The sequence below is a fragment of the Leuresthes tenuis genome, unplaced genomic scaffold (assembly GCF_036924035.1).
Source record: "Leuresthes tenuis unplaced genomic scaffold, fLeuTen1.0.hap1 SCAF_7, whole genome shotgun sequence".
In the NCBI taxonomy this organism is placed as follows: Eukaryota; Metazoa; Chordata; class Actinopteri; order Atheriniformes; family Atherinopsidae; genus Leuresthes; species Leuresthes tenuis.
The window spans coordinates 224,971-241,166 of record NW_027325361.1 but is presented as its reverse complement, the minus strand read 5'-3'; the positions used below and the strand labels follow the sequence as shown (position 1 = coordinate 241,166).

The window sequence follows — 16,196 nt, the reverse complement described above, 5'->3', positions numbered from 1 at the left end:
TTGTGTGATTTTTGGGTTCGAGCTTTGGTTCTAGGTGCTGCTGTGAGTTCTGTTCCTGAAGACCTAAACCTTGTTGGTTCTGACCTGCTGTAAGAATCCTCCAGATGCCCTCACAGAACCAGGTGCTGACCCACGGTCCAGACCGGAGATGAAACCCGGTTTTAACAGCAGACAAACACGGCTCAGACTTCTAAACTGGACGATCTGCAGCTGGTTCTGTGTTAATGTTCTGGATCTGACCCGTAGAACCTTCTTCATAAGTGTGTTTCGCTTCCTTCGGGCCATAAAACCCAAATGTTCCATAAACCGACAGCTAAGCCCTCAACTCTTGAAGCTCAGCTTCATCTCCAGCTGACTCGGTCCTGATGAAGATGACGGCGGTCTTCCTCCCGGGTGCCCTGGGTGCCCCGGTGGCTGCTGGGTAATGAGCACATGGCGTCAGCTGTTTCACGTCTGCGTTTGTCTCCTGTTTTTCCTGCTTTGTGTTGGTTGTAGCCTCAGATAAACTGGAAGCACTGCTGGTTTTCTATGTTTCTCTGATGATTGCGTGTGAAGCCTTAAAAATGATATCAATAAACCTGATGTGCACAAATCTGCGTTTGTTCCTTTAAATGCGTTGTTTACTGAAGCTTCTGAGGTCAGCTGAGCAAACTGGGGTCATGTGACCTGTGGGCTAAAATTATCCCGTGGGTCTGAGGTCAGATTTCAGCAGCATGGAGGACCGCTGCGCTGCCACAAGGTGAGAGCGTGCACTAACCCGCCGTGCACTAACCCGCCGTGCACTAACCCGCCGTGCACATGAATACTGTTTCTGTATTTATCAGACGCTTTTACCCAAAGAGACTTACAGATGAAGATATAACAGCTTTATAAAAAGCTAACAATAAGCTATCAATAAGCTAACATTAAGCTAACAATAAGCTCCATAGAAGGAACCCAGGAGTCCGACTCTGTCAGAGGGGACAGAGCAGAGATAGGGTGCAGGCATAGAAGGAAGTGCAGAAAGATAAAGAGATAGAGGGGGGAGGGAAGTACAAGGTAATACTTCCACAGTATGCTGTGATACTAACACACGGTACTGATGACCCAATATAAATCACTGCTCTGTTAAGCTCTAATATTACTATTACATCATATTACAGCCATGTTCCAAGGAGTGAAAATAGGTGTTAAAACTCAGTAAATCCAACCTTGATGAACCGTATCACGATGTTTTTCTACAGTACGGAAACTTAAAGGTTCTGAAGTCATTAACCAATCACTGCCTGCCACTTAGACTGATCAGTGATGTCACACAGGGTGGTCCATGGGGGGTCCGTGCAGCTCAGAGGTCAGAGGTCATCCTTCCCCTCACCCTGTGCGCTGTGACTTCTCGTGGCCGTCATGGTGGGCGTGGTGGCGTGTGGCTCGGTGAGCTCCATCAAAGCTCTGTGGGAGACCAGGATCAGGAGGAGGAAGGAGGAGGACAACGAGGAGCAGAGGAGGAGGACATCCAGGGGTGGAGCTGCAGGAAGGTCAGACTCCACCTGCTCACATTGGTCAAACTGCCTCCTGCCGCCATGTTTCTGACCCAGCAGCCAGCCTGGCTCCTAACGAGGCCCGGTTGTTGAAATGTCATGTGTCTGTTGTGGTTTTGAATCTTTTCTTGGTGTTTGGGGCCGTGGCCCCCGGGTCCCGCTCAGTAATCAGTATGTTTACTGCTTTTTAAGGAACTGAAGGGGTTCTGATGTGGTCTCAGACGCTATTCAGAGGTGGTTTGGGCCTCAGTTTGAGGTTTTTGGTGGCTGTGATCATCAGACCTGGTTCTGGTCCATGTGTTTTCTTACTGGTCTTCATGTTGCTGAACCAGAATCGGTGTTGGAGTCTGGGAGGACCGGGCTGCTCTGGCTCGACTGAAGGAGAAGCTGCAGACTGAGGATGGTCGGCTGATCCTCCGAATTGAGCAGGAGGAGTGGAAGGTACTGTCAGTGGTCTGAACTGATCCGGGTCAGACAACAGAACCGCTGACTGACATGTTTTTACATTTCCCAGTCTTTGCCGGGATGTCTGGTTCAGCTAACTCAGGTCCAGGAGTGGCAGATCCACCGGACCGGACTGCTAAAGATTCCACATTTCATCTCCAGCTTCCAAAACCTTCTGGTTCTGGACCTGTCCCGTAATGCGGTCACTGATATTCCAAAACATATCGGTGAGTACGCCCAAACTTCTGACTTAAGTTCCTCTGAAGTGGTTCCAGCTGACTGAACAGTCTGTTTGTTGAGACTTCTCATGCTTTGGTTCTGGTCTCAGGGAAGCTGACCCGGCTCAGGGAGCTGCTGCTGAGCTACAACAGAATCCAGTTTGTTCCTGAGGAGCTGAATGGATGCGAGAGTCTGGAGAGACTGGAGCTGGCCATGAACCGGGACCTGAACAAGCTACCAGATCAGGTTTCCAACCTTTTCATAGCACCTCAATCAGATTCTACTCCAAAACAGACCCGAACCAGCCTAAAACCAGGTGAATTAGCTGGTACTGTACCTGGCCCAGATTTTAAACCAGTTTGAAAAATAATTCTGAACCACTACGCGAGACCACTTCTAGACCAGGATCATAAATCCAAACCGGCCTCAGGCTTGAGCCGTCCACAGGTGTGGAACCGGATCATTTCACTGTGGACCTGAATCTGCAGAACTGGTCCAGCTAATCTGAGGTCTGTTTGCTCTCTGAACTCCAGCTGAGGAACCTGACAAGGCTGCAGCACCTGGATCTGTCCATGAACAACTTCAGCTGTCTGCCAGACTGTGTGGTCGCACTGCCAGCGCTCGAGTGGCTCGACATGGGAGGGAACCGCCTGCAGCACTTACCTGAGGACATACACAGGTAGGTGCTGGTTGAACACCTTAGCCCCGCCCCCTCTGCAGCAGCCAATGAGATGTGTCTGTCCTCAGGATGGAGAAGCTGCACACATTGTGGCTGCAGAGGAATGAGCTGGAGAAACTTCCAGAAAACATCAGCAGGATGGCGAATCTGGACACTCTGGTGCTCAGCAGCAACAAGCTGAGAGACATCCCGCCGCTGATGGAGGACATGATCAACCTCAGGTACGTCTGTGCAGCCTCGGGTACGTCTGTGCAGCCTCGAGTACGTCTGTCCAACCTCGGGTACGTCTGTCCAGTCTCGGGTACGTCTGTCCAACCTCGGGTACGTCTGTCTGACCTCGGGTACGTCTGTCCAACCTCGGGTACGTCTGTCCGACCTCGGGTACGTCTGTCCGACCTCGGGTACGTCTGTCCGACCTCGGGTACGTCTGTCCGACCTCGGGTACGTCTGTCCAGTCTCGGGTACGTCTGTCCGACCTCGGGTACGTCTGTCCAGCCTCGGGTACGTCTGTCCAGCCTCGGGTACGTCTGTCCGACCTCGGGTACGTCTGTCCAACCTCGGGTACGTCTGTGCAGCCTCGGGTACGTCTGTGCAGCCTCGAGTACGTCTGTCCAACCTCGGGTACGTCTGTCCAGTCTCGGGTACGTCTGTCCAACCTCGGGTACGTCTGTCTGACCTCGGGTACGTCTGTCCAACCTCGGGTACGTCTGTCCGACCTCGGGTACGTCTGTCCGACCTCGGGTACGTCTGTCCGACCTCGGGTACGTCTGTCCAGTCTCGGGTACGTCTGTCCGACCTCGGGTACGTCTGTCCAGCCTCGGGTACGTCTGTCCAGCCTCGGGTACGTCTGTCCGACCTCGGGTACGTCTGTCCAACCTCGGGTACGTCTGTGCAGCCTCGGGTACGTCTGTCCAGCCTCGGGTACGTCTGTCCAACCTCGGGTACGTCTGTGCAGCCTCGGGTACGTCTGTCCAACCTCGGGTACGTCTGTCCGACCTCGGGTACGTCTGTCCAACCTCGGGTACGTCAGTCCAGTCTCGGGTACGTCTGTCCAACCTCGGGTACGTCTGTCCAACCTCGGGTACGTCTGTCTGACCTCGGGTACGTCTGTCCAACCTCGGGTACGTCTGTCCGACCTCGGGTACGTCTGTCCAGCCTCGGGTACGTCTGTGCAGCCTCGGGTACGTCTGTCCAGCCTCGGGTACGTCTGTCCAACCTCGGGTACGTCTGTCCAGCCTCGGGTACGTCTGTCCAGCCTCGGGTACGTCTGTCCGACCTCGGGTACGTCTGTCCAACCTCGGGTACGTCTGTGCAGCCTCGGGTACGTCTGTCCAGCCTCGGGTACGTCTGTCCAACCTCGGGTACGTCTGTGCAGCCTCGGGTACGTCTGTCCAACCTCGGGTACGTCTGTCCGACCTCGGGTACGTCTGTCCGACCTCGGGTACGTCAGTCCAGTCTCGGGTACGTCTGTCCAACCTCGGGTACGTCTGTCCAACCTCGAGTACGTCTGTCTGACCTCGGGTACGTCTGTCCAACCTCGGGTACGTCTGTCCGACCTCGGGTACGTCTGTCCAGCCTCGGGTACGTCTGTCCGACCTCGGGTACGTCTGTCCAACCTCGGGTACGTCTGTGCAGCCTCGGGTACGTCTGTCCAACCTCGGGTACGTCTGTCCGACCTCGGGTACGTCTGTCCGGCCTCGGGTACGTCTGTCCAGCCTCGGGTACGTCTGTCCAGCCTCGGGTACGTCTGTCCAGCCTCGGGTACGTCTGTCCAGCCTCGGGTACGTCTGTCCGACCTCGGGTACGTCTGTCCGACCTCGGGTACGTCTGTGCAGCCTCGGGTACGTCTGTCCAACCTCGGGTACGTCTGTCCGACCTCGGGTACGTCTGTGCAGCCTCGGGTACGTCTGTCCAACCTCGGGTACGTCTGTCCGACCTCGGGTACGTCTGTCCGACCTCGGGTACGTCTGTCCGACCTCGGGTACGTCTGTCCAGCCTCGGGTACGTCAGTCCAGTCTCGGGTACGTCTGTCCAACCTCGGGTACGTCTGTCCAGTCTCGGGTACGTCTGTCCGACCTCGGGTACGTCTGTCCGACCTCGGGTACGTCTGTCCAGTCTCGGGTACGTCAGTCCAGTCTCGGGTACGTCTGTCCAACCTCGGGTACGTCTGTCCAGTCTCGGGTACGTCTGTCCAACCTCGGGTACGTCTGTCCAACCTCGGGTACGTCTGTCCAACCTCGGGTACGTCTGTCCAGTCTCGGGTACGTCTGTCCAACCTCGGGTACGTCAGTCCAGTCTCGGGTACGTCTGTCCAGTCTCGGGTACGTCTGTCCAGTCTCGGGTACGTCTGTCCGACCTCGGGTACGTCTGTCCAGTCTCGGGTACGTCTGTCCAACCTCGGGTACGTCTGTCCGACCTCGGGTACGTCTGTTCAGTCTCGGGTACGTCTGTCCAGCCTCGGGTACGTCTGTCCAACCTCGGGTACGTCTGTCCAACCTCGGGTACGTCTGTCCAGTCTCGGGTACGTCTGTCCAACCTCGGGTACGTCTGTCCAGTCTCGGGTACGTCTGTCCGACCTCGGGTACGTCTGTCCGACCTCGGGTACGTCTGTTCAGTCTCGGGTACGTCTGTCCAACCTCGGGTACGTCTGTCCAACCTCGGGTACGTCTGTCCAGTCTCGGGTACGTCTGTCCAGTCTCGGGTACGTCTGTCCGACCTCGGGTACGTCTGTCCGACCTCGGGTACGTCTGTCCAGCCTCGGGTACGTCTGTCCAGTCTCGGGTACGTCTGTTCAGTCTCGGGTACGTCTGTCCAGCCTCGGGTACGTCTGTCCAACCTCGGGTACGTCTGTCCAGTCTCGGGTACGTCTGTCCAACCTCGGGTACGTCTGTCCAGTCTCGGGTACGTCTGTCCGACCTCGGGTACGTCTGTCCGACCTCGGGTACGTCTGTCCAACCTCGGGTACGTCTGTCCAACCTCGGGTACGTCTGTCCGACCTCGGGTACGTCTGTCCAGCCTCGGGTACGTCTGTCCAGTCTCGGGTACGTCTGTCCAACCTCGGGTACGTCTGTCCAGTCTCGGGTACGTCTGTCCAGTCTCGGGTACGTCTGTCCAACCTCGGGTACGTCTGTCCAACCTCGGGTACGTCTGTCCGACCTCGGGTACGTCTGTCCGACCTCGGGTACGTCTGTGCAGCCTCGGGTACGTCTGTCGGACCTCGGGTACGTCTGTCCAACCTCGGGTACGTCTGTCCGACCTCGGGTACGTCTGTCCAACCTCGGGTACGTCTGTCCGACCTCGGGTACGTCTGTCCGGCCTCGGGTACGTCTGTGCAGCCTCGGGTACGTCTGTCCGACCTCGGGTACGTCTGTCCGACCTCGGGTACGTCTGTTCAGTCTCGGGTACGTCAGTCCAGTCTCGGGTACGTCTGTCCAACCTCGGGTACGTCTGTCCGACCTCGGGTACGTCTGTCCAACCTCGGGTACGTCTGTCCGACCTCGGGTACGTCTGTCCGACCTCGGGTACGTCTGTCCAGTCTCGGGTACGTCTGTCCAGTCTCGGGTACGTCTGTCCAGTCTCGGGTACGTCTGTCCAGTCTCGGGTACGTCTGTCCGACCTCGGGTACGTCTGTCCGACCTCGGGTACGTCTGTCCTACCTCGGGTACGTCTGTCCAACCTCGGGTACGTCTGTCTGACCTCGGGTACGTCTGTCCAACCTCGGGTACGTCTGTCTGACCTCGGGTACGTCTGTCCAACCTCGGGTACGTCTGTCCGACCTCGGGTACGTCTGTCCAGCCTCGGGTACGTCTGTCCGACCTCGGGTACGTCTGTCCAACCTCGGGTACGTCTGTGCAGCCTCGGGTACGTCTGTCCGACCTCGGGTACGTCTGTCCGACCTCGGGTACGTCTGTCCGACCTCGGGTACGTCTGTCCAGCCTCGGGTACGTCTGTCCGACCTCGGGTACGTCTGTCCGACCTCGGGTACGTCTGTCCGGCCTCGGGTACGTCTGTCCGGCCTCGGGTACGTCTGTCCAGCCTCGGGTACGTCTGTCCAGCCTCGGGTACGTCTGTCCAGCCTCGGGTACGTCTGTCCAACCTCGGGTACGTCTGTCCAACCTCGGGTACGTCTGTGCAGCCTCGGGTACGTCTGTCCAACCTCGGGTACGTCTGTCCGACCTCGGGTACGTCTGTGTAGCCTCGGGTACGTCTGTCCAACCTCGGGTACGTCTGTCCGACCTCGGGTACGTCTGTCCGACCTCGGGTACGTCTGTCCGACCTCGGGTACGTCTGTCCGACCTCGGGTACGTCTGTCCAGCCTCGGGTACGTCAGTCCAGTCTCGGGTACGTCTGTCCAACCTCGGGTACGTCTGTCCAGTCTCGGGTACGTCTGTCCGACCTCGGGTACGTCTGTCCGACCTCGGGTACGTCTGTCCAGTCTCGGGTACGTCAGTCCAGTCTCGGGTACGTCTGTCCAACCTCGGGTACGTCTGTCCAGTCTCGGGTACGTCTGTCCAACCTCGGGTACGTCTGTCCAACCTCGGGTACGTCTGTCCAACCTCGGGTACGTCTGTCCAGTCTCGGGTACGTCTGTCCAACCTCGGGTACGTCAGTCCAGTCTCGGGTACGTCTGTCCAGTCTCGGGTACGTCTGTCCAACCTCGGGTACGTCTGTCCGACCTCGGGTACGTCTGTCCGACCTCGGGTACGTCTGTCCAACCTCGGGTACGTCTGTCCAACCTCGGGTACGTCTGTCCGACCTCGGGTACGTCTGTCCAGCCTCGGGTACGTCTGTCCGACCTCGGGTACGTCTGTCCGGCCTCGGGTACGTCTGTGCAGCCTCGGGTACGTCTGTCCGACCTCGGGTACGTCTGTCCGACCTCGGGTACGTCTGTTCAGTCTCGGGTACGTCTGTCCAACCTCGGGTACGTCTGTCCAGTCTCGGGTACGTCTGTCCAACCTCGGGTACGTCTGTCCAACCTCGGGTACGTCTGTCCGACCTCGGGTACGTCTGTCCAGTCTCGGGTACGTCTGTCCAACCTCGGGTACGTCTGTCCAACCTCGGGTACGTCTGTCCGACCTCGGGTACGTCTGTCCAACCTCGGGTACGTCTGTCCGACCTCGGGTACGTCTGTCCGACCTCGGGTACGTCTGTCCAGTCTCGGGTACGTCTGTCCGACCTCGGGTACGTCTGTCCAGCCTCGGGTACGTCTGTCCAACCTCGGGTACGTCTGTCAACAGTCAGAGTTGCTTCCTGTGTCTCTGTTTCCTGGATTGATTGTTCTTCTCTTTTGTTGGAGCAGGTTTGTGAATTTTCGGGACAATCCTCTGACTCTGGACGTGACTCTTCCTCCAAAGAAGATGGCGACTGAGGACTGCGAAGACGAAGATGACCGGGAGATGTTTGGACGCGAGTTCATGCAGATATACATCCAGGAGGCCAGAAAGAGAGCATACGCCGTGCTCAACATGCACTGCGTCAGCCGTTAGTATCATTACTGTGACTGGACCTTTGGACACTAACACTGTAACAAAATGAGAAACCTTCTAATGCAAGATGTTTGGAATGCACCCACAACGCCTCACTAAACCAGAACCAGATCTCATCCACTGACCGGATTAATAAGATTAATCTCATTCTAATGTTAATCCCTCATCTGAAACATGAAGACATTGATGAGAATACTCACTGTTCTGATTCTGACCCATTTCTGTTCTCAACGTTTCAGAGACCAGCGATGACTTATCAGAGTAAAATAAGCCCTTCCTCAGTTCTTCTTCTGGGGTTCTGTTTCCTCAGCATGAGTGTAAAGACTCGTTTTAAGAATTTTTCAGCTGCCCTTGGGACTTCCAGCAGTGGGCGGGTCCTTCACTTCTGTCCAGTGCTTTTATTGAAGGTCATGAGCCCGGTCAGAACCAGGACTCTGGATCGAGTTTTTATCCATTTCTTTAAAAACATTTTCAAAGACTGAACACTGCAAACAACAAACTCAAAATGCTTTAATAGAAACTTTACAAAACATGTCAACATCCATTCTGATGAAGATTCTCACTTTAATTAAAGACTTTTGTAGAAACACAAATCTGCTTCTCTTGTTTGAGCCTGTACTGATCCATGTATTGATCATTCTTTGAGCTGATCAATAGTTTGGTCCGTGACGTCAGAAAACACAGAACTGGCACAAAGAGGTTTGACTTAAAGTGAAAGAAACAGAAATATATTTTCTTTAAATGTGGACGACCATCAGCAGGATGAGGGTACAGCGGTCAGTAGGACGTTCTCCAAAGTCACCTGCGGGTTCACATAATGAGTCAGTTTGCTGCAGAGTCCTCTCGTCTTCAGGAAATGACGGCGGCCGCTGTCGATCAGCAGTTTGCAGAGACGACCGAGCTGCTGCCGCTCGGCTGCTGACAGGAAGCTGCAGACACCACACACATAACTTATTTAATAATAACTTATTTATTCATAAATCATCTCAGAACCAGGAGTCTCTCAACCACTCAGTCTAAACTTATTAAAGTCCAACTGCAGCAGTTAAATCCTCTACAAACCCATCTCGAAATTGTACATCTAATCTGAGCCCACATCTCCACCCGCCAGCAGCTGACACCGCCTTTCCTGTGTCTGCTAAGCAATGACCAGTTCGAGCATTTACACATCCAATGTGTTCAGTAAAACTCAGAAATCAACCAGCGATTGTTAAGAAAACATGTTAAAAAGATTGTGTGGAAGTATCATGATGATGCCTTCACTGTCTACATTTTCAGCAGTCAGGAGCTGTGCTAACTCTGAGCTATCAGCTAACATACAGCTGTTAGCTATCTCACAGCTGTTAGCTAACTCACAGCTGTTAGCCATCTCATAGCTGTTAGCTATCTCACAGCTGTAAGCTATCTCACAGCTGTTAGCTATCTCACAGCTGTTAGCTATCTCATAGCTGTAAGCTAACTCACAGCTGTTAGCTAACTCACAGCTGTTAGCTATCTCACAGCTGTTAGCTAACTCACAGCTGTAAGCTAACTCACAGCTGTTAGCCATCTCATAGCTGTTAGCCATCTCACAGCTGTTAGCCATCTCATAGCTGTTAGCTATCTCACAGCTGTAAGCTAACTCACAGCTATTAGCTAACTCACAGCTGTTAGCTATCTCATAGCTGTAAGCTAACTCACAGCTGTTAGCTAACTCACAGCTGTAAGCTAACTCACAGCTGTTAGCTATCTCACAGCTGTTAGCCATCTCACAGCTGTTAGCTAACTCACAGCTGTTAGCCATCTCACAGCTGTTAGCTAACTCACAGCTGTTAGCTAACTCACAGCTGTTAGCTAACTCACAGCTGGTCTGAACGGTCTGCTTAGAGCATTTGGACTGTGTGACCTCCATTTTCTGAGACTTTCAGTGGTGATCTGCAAACTTAAAGCAGCCATATAATTGATGGCTGATTTAGCTCGAAATATGTCTTACAACACAAAAAAATCATCCTATGAACATGTTAAAAAGGTAAAACTTGATTTTCAGTGAACTTTAATGGAAGCTAGGGATTAAAACTCAGACACACTAAACTGACAGGAGGAACCAGCATTGACGACAGGCAGAACTGCTGGTTCTCCTCGAGGTTCTGAACAAACTAAACAGAACCTGACAGGACCTGGAAGCTGCACCGAGGACGCAGCCGCTCGGTATGAATGAGAAACAAACGCTTTGTGTTTCCAGTGATGTCACACAGAGCCAGTCTCTGAGTCGCGATCACATGATGGAAATGAAGAAGCCAATAATAAGAGATGTGTGACACGGTAAGTTCGCCGTTAGCTTTCTGTGGTCTCTGGCGCCTTCATCCTCGTGCACCGACCAATCAGAGTGAGCTCTTTCACCACCAACCATGATGGCGATTCAACGGAAAAAAGATGCCGACAGGAGACAGATGTTCCAGATGTGCCGCCTGGTGTGTGAGAGCCTTGTTGGACATTTTAAAGTTGTCACAAAAAAGCTGGCTGAGGTGTTCCAACCGAGGACGGGTCAAACATTACCTGTTCACAGCGTCCGTCTCTTCCGCTGGTTCGTGCACGTCATCGTCTTCTCCCTTATTGGTCAAGTCCTTAGATGGACGGTCCTGATTGGCTGGTCTGAACCCACACGTGGCCCAGCTGGACATGCGACAGAAAGCGGAGAACTCTGCGGCCCCGAGTCCTCTCTGCAAGAAGAACCGCTGGCCGACATAGTGGCGCCACTCACAGCGATGGTGGCAGCACAGCGCCAGGGCCAGACCCTGCACTGGACCGGGCCCGGAGGGTGGCAGCGCCGTTTCTCCATCATCCCCAGGACTCGGCTCAGGTGGTTCTGAGGGTCGGAGGCGTTTTCGTGGCGGTTCGGTCTTTGCTCCGACTCCAGCTGTTTCCAATAAGCAGCACAGCGCCAGATCTGGGAACAGAATAGAACAGTTGGGTCTGCGTGCTAACGGGTCGGTTCTAGCTCTCAACCCAAGTTATTTTGTTTTCTGGGAGTCATGAAGCTGCAGCTGGTTGTTTCAGTTCAACTGACTGACAGCCAATCAGAGTTGAGTCTCTGGCTCGTCTAACCTGTTGCTGCTCCACACAGGTGCTTCCCGACTCCAACCAACGGGAGCTTCTTGTGCTGCAGCAGAGGAACTTTACCTGAGAACAAAGTCAGATCAGGAGATTTAACCCTCAGACGGACTTCAGACAGAAGCAAATCCAGATGTTGGTTTCTTACTCAGATCCAGGTGCTGAATGTCCAGCTGCAGCCTCTCAAACTGAACGCTGGCGTCCTGGTGTTTCCCATCCACCTGGAACAGAACGGAGCTCACACCTGGTCTCAGAAAGAAACTATTCAAACCGACGGTCTGTTCTGGGCTCCGTGAAGGTACCCCACCTTATCTGATGATGTCACCGTTTTCAAGGGAACTAACTATTGTGCTCGGTTGTGATCAGTTCTGATGGAAGTTGAACGCTTCGTAGGGCTTCTTGCTTGGAGTTTTAGACTTGGGAAGTTATAGTTTTGGTACATTTGTGTTTTGGGAGATTAGATTCTGGTTTCTGGGATTCAAGGGTTTGAGCCATGCATAGTTTTAGAAATGATCTCCGTTACCTTCAGGATTTTGGCCTTACAGGCCGAGTTCTACACTTTGGTTCTTAAGTTCAGGGGATCTGGACTTTTGAAGTTTAGGCATTCTGGAAGTCTTGGTTTTAGTTTCTAGACTTTTAGATTGTGTCAGTACTGTTATTGTTTATACGTTTGACATGTTGGGATTTTAGGGAGTTCTTGGGGGAGTTTCAGTCTATGAGTTGTAGAGTTTGGGCTCGTTTGTGTTGCTGGACTTCTGGTGTTCTGGAGCTCCTAAACTCAGAGCACCTTTAGAGTTTGGGGTCCTAAACTGTGAGAGTTTGAGAACATTTAGGGTATTTGACCTTCCAAAACACAGACTTTGATGCAAGTTTCCTGCCTTAAAGCGAGTACTGCAGCGCTCCACCAGGAGCATCTGCAGGTCCTCGGAGGTCCTGTTGCCCTCGCTGGTCTTCAGGGCCTCGTGGATCCAGTGAGACAGTTTCCCTCGACCTGCTCCAAACTCCACAAAGCAGCGCCCCCTTCTCAGCAGCCCCAGCTGCTCCAGGTGACCTAATATAGAGGACTGACGAGAGGCGGCAGGTAAGAGAGGAACAGGCTCCGCCTCCCCACAGGTGTGTTGTCATGGAAACATCTCTACAGTCAGTTTATTTGCATAGTTTTTACCTGGAGATAAATTCATTTGGTCTAAAAAACAGTTCAGAATCATCTCATAAACCCACTTGTCTCTTGGCTTCCTGTTTGCCCCTACCTGCTGCTTCAGATGTTTGTGGGCAGACTCTCCGTTCTTTGGGTTGCGGAGTTCGTCCTGAAGGACAGGGTGAGACAGATCGCTGTCCTCCGAGTCATACTGCAGCCCTGAAACAACAGTCATCCTCTGAGCCACCGTCCGACAGTCAGAGGCTGAGCAGACTCTGAAACAGTTACCTGTAACCATGAATCCAGTTCAACCAACCAAGGTTATCATCAGTCACAGCGCTGGTTCCTCTCTGAAACCTCAGAGCTGGACCTGGGGTTACCCGCTGACACGCACCTGGCTGGTTGTTGGGATTTACAGGTTTTATCAGGTGTTCGTGTCTAAAGAGACTCACCTTCGACAGCCGTCTTCAGTTTGTCCACCAGAGACTCCAACTCTGACCTGCAGCAGTCCGCCAGACTCACCTGAAACACATCATCATCATCATCATCATCATCATCATCATCATCATCATCATCATCACCATCATCTTAAACCTGCAGCAGCTGAGGCGTTACCTGTGGAAGCGTCTTCTCTCCATCAGCTGGTCCTGCGTTTATGTTCTCCACATAATAAACCTGCAACAGACAGAGTAAGAGCTGATGGATGGATGGATGGATGGACGGATGTTGGATGGATGGATGGATGGATGGATGGATGGATGGATGGATGGATGATGGATGGATGGATGGATGGATGATGGATGATGGATGGATGGATGGATGATGGATGGATGATGGATGGATGATGGATGGATGATGGATGGATGGATGGATGGATGGATGGATGAATGATGGATGGATGGATGAATGGATGGATGGATGGATGGATGGATGGATGGATGATGGATGGATGGATGGATGGATGTTGGATGGATGGATGGATGGATGGATGATGGATGGATGGATGGATGGATGGATGGATGGATGGATGGATGAATGGATGGATGGATGGATGGATGGATGGATGGATGGATGATGGATGGATGGATGGATGGATGGATGAATGGATGGATGGATGGATGGATGTTGGATGGATGGATGGATGGATGGATGATGGATGGATGGATGGATGGATGGATGGATGGATGGATGATGGATGGATGAATGGATGGATGGATGGATGGATGGATGGATGGATGGATGATGGATGGATGGATGGATGAATGGATGGATGATGGATGGATGAATGGATGGATGGATGGATGGATGGATGATGGATGGATGGATGGATGGATGGATGGATGGATGGATGATGGATGGATGGATGGATGGATGGATGGATGGATGGATGATGGATGGATGGATGGATGGATGGATGGATGTTGGATGGATGGATGGAGGATGGATGGATGATGGATGGATGATAGATGGGTGGATGATGGGTGGATGGATGGATGGATGATGGATGGATGATAGATGGGTGGATGATGGGTGGATGGATGGATGGATGATGGATGGATGATAGATGGGTGGATGATGGATGGATGGATGATGGATGGATGATGGACGGATGGATGATGGATGGAGGATGGATGGATGATGGATGGATGGATGGATGGATGGAGGATGGATGGATGATGGATGGATGATAGATGGGTGGATGATGGGTGGATGGATGGATGGATGTTGGATGGATGGATGGATGGATGATGGATGGATGGATGGATGGATGATGGATGGATGGACGGATGATGGATGGATGATGGATGGATGATGGATGGATGATGGATGGATGGATGGATGGATGGAGGATGGATGGATGATGGATGGATGATAGATGGGTGGATGATGGGTGGATGGATGGATGGATGTTGGATGGATGGATGGATGGATGTTGGATGGATGGATGGATGGATGGATGATGGATGATGGATGGATGATGGATGGATGATGGATGGATGATGGATGGATGGATGGATGGATGGATGATGGATGGATGATGGATGGATGGGTGGATGGATGGATGATGGATGGATGGATGATGGATGGATGGATGATGGATGATGGATGGATGTTGGATGGATGGATGGATGGATGATGGATGGATGATGGATGGATGATGGGTGGATGGATGGATGGATGTTGGATGGATGGATGGATGGATGTTGGATGGATGGATGGATGGATGGATGGATGATGGATGATGGATGATGGATGGATGATGGATGGATGATGGATGGATGATGGATGGATGGATGGATGGATGGATGATGGATGGATGATGGATGGATGATGGATGGATGGGTGGATGGATGGATGATGGATGGATGGATGATGGATGGATGGATGATGGATGATGGATGATTGATGAATGATGGATGATGGATGGATGGATGATGGATGGATGATGGATGGATGATGGATGGATGGATGGATGGATGATGGATGGATGATGGATGGATGGATGATGGATGATGGATGATTGATGAATGATGGATGATGGATGGATGGATGATGGATGGATGATGGATGGATGATGGATGGATGATAGATGGATGGATGGATGGACGGGTGGATGATGGATTGATGGATGGATGGATGGATGGATGGATGGATGGATGGATGGATGGATGGATGATGGATGGATGGATGGATGTTGGGTGGATGATGGATTGATGGATGGATGGATGGATGGATGATAGATGGTGGATGGACTGACTGACTCACAGGTTTGGGTTTCTCTCTGGAGTTACATTTCTTCAGGTGTTTGTTCAGTTTGTCTTCTGCCACGGTGCTGAAACACAGATAAACAAAGTTCTTGTGGTTATTGATCCTTGGGTTGGTCAATAACTGCTGGTGCTTTGACTGAGCCTCGTCTCCAGCAGCTGATCAATAACCTGATTGATAAGTAAAGACTTACTGTTTGGGGTCCAGAGGACAGACGATCCTCCTGCTGCTGCTTCCACCATCCTCCTGAAAACAGGAAATACATCACGGCTGAAATTTGCTGATCAGTTAGAACTGATCACATGGAACAGAAATGTGTTGCTATGGTTACTAAAGCTTCTCATGTTGCCATGACGTGGTTCTGCCTCCAGGTCAGTTTCAAGTGTTTTTGACCTGCTTTCTGGACTCAGTGTAGATCTGAGGTCAGTTAAAGAGACAAACTGCAGAACGGGGGCCACTGGGGCCAAATAGCTGCTCAAGGGTCCTTGAGGAGGTGAGCAGTTCCCTGCTGGACTCGGACCACGCGTCTCTGTGAGTCCGTGAACTCAGTACGTGTTCCTGAACTCACCATGGTCGCGTGCTCTCCGCAGAAGCGTTTCCCTTTTCCGACAATCATTTTACAGAAACGTTTCTTCTTCTCCACGAAGAAGCCGCACCTGCCGGGCAGCGGGGCCGCCATGTTGGAAACAACGGAGGCACGAGGTGTTCAGTGTCCACATAACTGTTGGACATGCCAGTGTCAGTCACTGCCAACAAAAATAACAGTACTGGTTATAAACAAACAAACAAAGATTACATTCAGGGCACATCAGACACAAAAAAGAAGAAAGTACTGACATCTAGTCCTTTACTAACGT

General features: G+C 52.5%; 2 protein-coding genes across 2 annotated transcripts; one reads left to right on the top strand and one right to left on the bottom strand.

Annotated features, from left to right (window-relative positions):
• Positions 1 to 690: 690 nt before the first annotated feature.
• Positions 691 to 8,938, top strand: lrrc39 (leucine rich repeat containing 39). The gene is made up of 9 exons (XM_072388815.1): positions 691 to 739; positions 1,299 to 1,514; positions 1,850 to 1,958; positions 2,032 to 2,188; positions 2,290 to 2,426; positions 2,714 to 2,859; positions 2,928 to 3,080; positions 8,159 to 8,340; positions 8,585 to 8,938. The coding sequence occupies exons 2-9, from the start codon at positions 1,384 to 1,386 to the stop codon at positions 8,608 to 8,610; spliced, it is 1,041 nt and encodes a 346-aa protein (XP_072244916.1). The 5' UTR covers positions 691 to 739; positions 1,299 to 1,383; the 3' UTR covers positions 8,611 to 8,938.
• trmt13 (tRNA methyltransferase 13 homolog) lies at positions 8,836 to 16,059 on the bottom strand. Its single transcript, XM_072388814.1, has 11 exons — positions 15,908 to 16,059; positions 15,533 to 15,585; positions 15,340 to 15,406; positions 13,189 to 13,248; positions 13,026 to 13,095; positions 12,686 to 12,792; positions 12,314 to 12,499; positions 11,584 to 11,656; positions 11,430 to 11,504; positions 10,881 to 11,271; positions 8,836 to 9,274 (listed from the first exon to the last, which is right to left on the bottom strand). Exons 1-11 carry the CDS (start codon positions 16,016 to 16,018, stop codon positions 9,100 to 9,102), a joined length of 1,368 nt encoding a protein of 455 aa, XP_072244915.1. The 5' UTR covers positions 16,019 to 16,059; the 3' UTR covers positions 8,836 to 9,099.
• Between the last annotated feature and the right edge of the window lie 137 nt (positions 16,060 to 16,196).

Coding starts and splice junctions, on each gene's coding strand:
- lrrc39 (XM_072388815.1), top strand. CDS start 1,384: ATGGTGGGCGTGGTGGCGTGTGGCTCGGTGAGCTCCATCAAAGCTCTG. Junction 1,515..1,849: donor AGGGGTGGAGCTGCAGGAAG/GTCAGACTCCAC, acceptor TTGCTGAACCAG/AATCGGTGTTGGAGTCTGGG. Junction 8,341..8,584: donor CAACATGCACTGCGTCAGCC/GTTAGTATCATT, acceptor TCAACGTTTCAG/AGACCAGCGATGACTTATCA.
- trmt13 (XM_072388814.1), bottom strand. CDS start 16,018: ATGGCGGCCCCGCTGCCCGGCAGGTGCGGCTTCTTCGTGGAGAAGAAG. Junction 12,793..13,025: donor ACTGAAGACGGCTGTCGAAG/GTGAGTCTCTTT, acceptor CTGTTGTTTCAG/GGCTGCAGTATGACTCGGAG. Junction 9,275..10,880: donor GAGACGGACGCTGTGAACAG/GTAATGTTTGAC, acceptor TGGTGTCTGCAG/CTTCCTGTCAGCAGCCGAGC.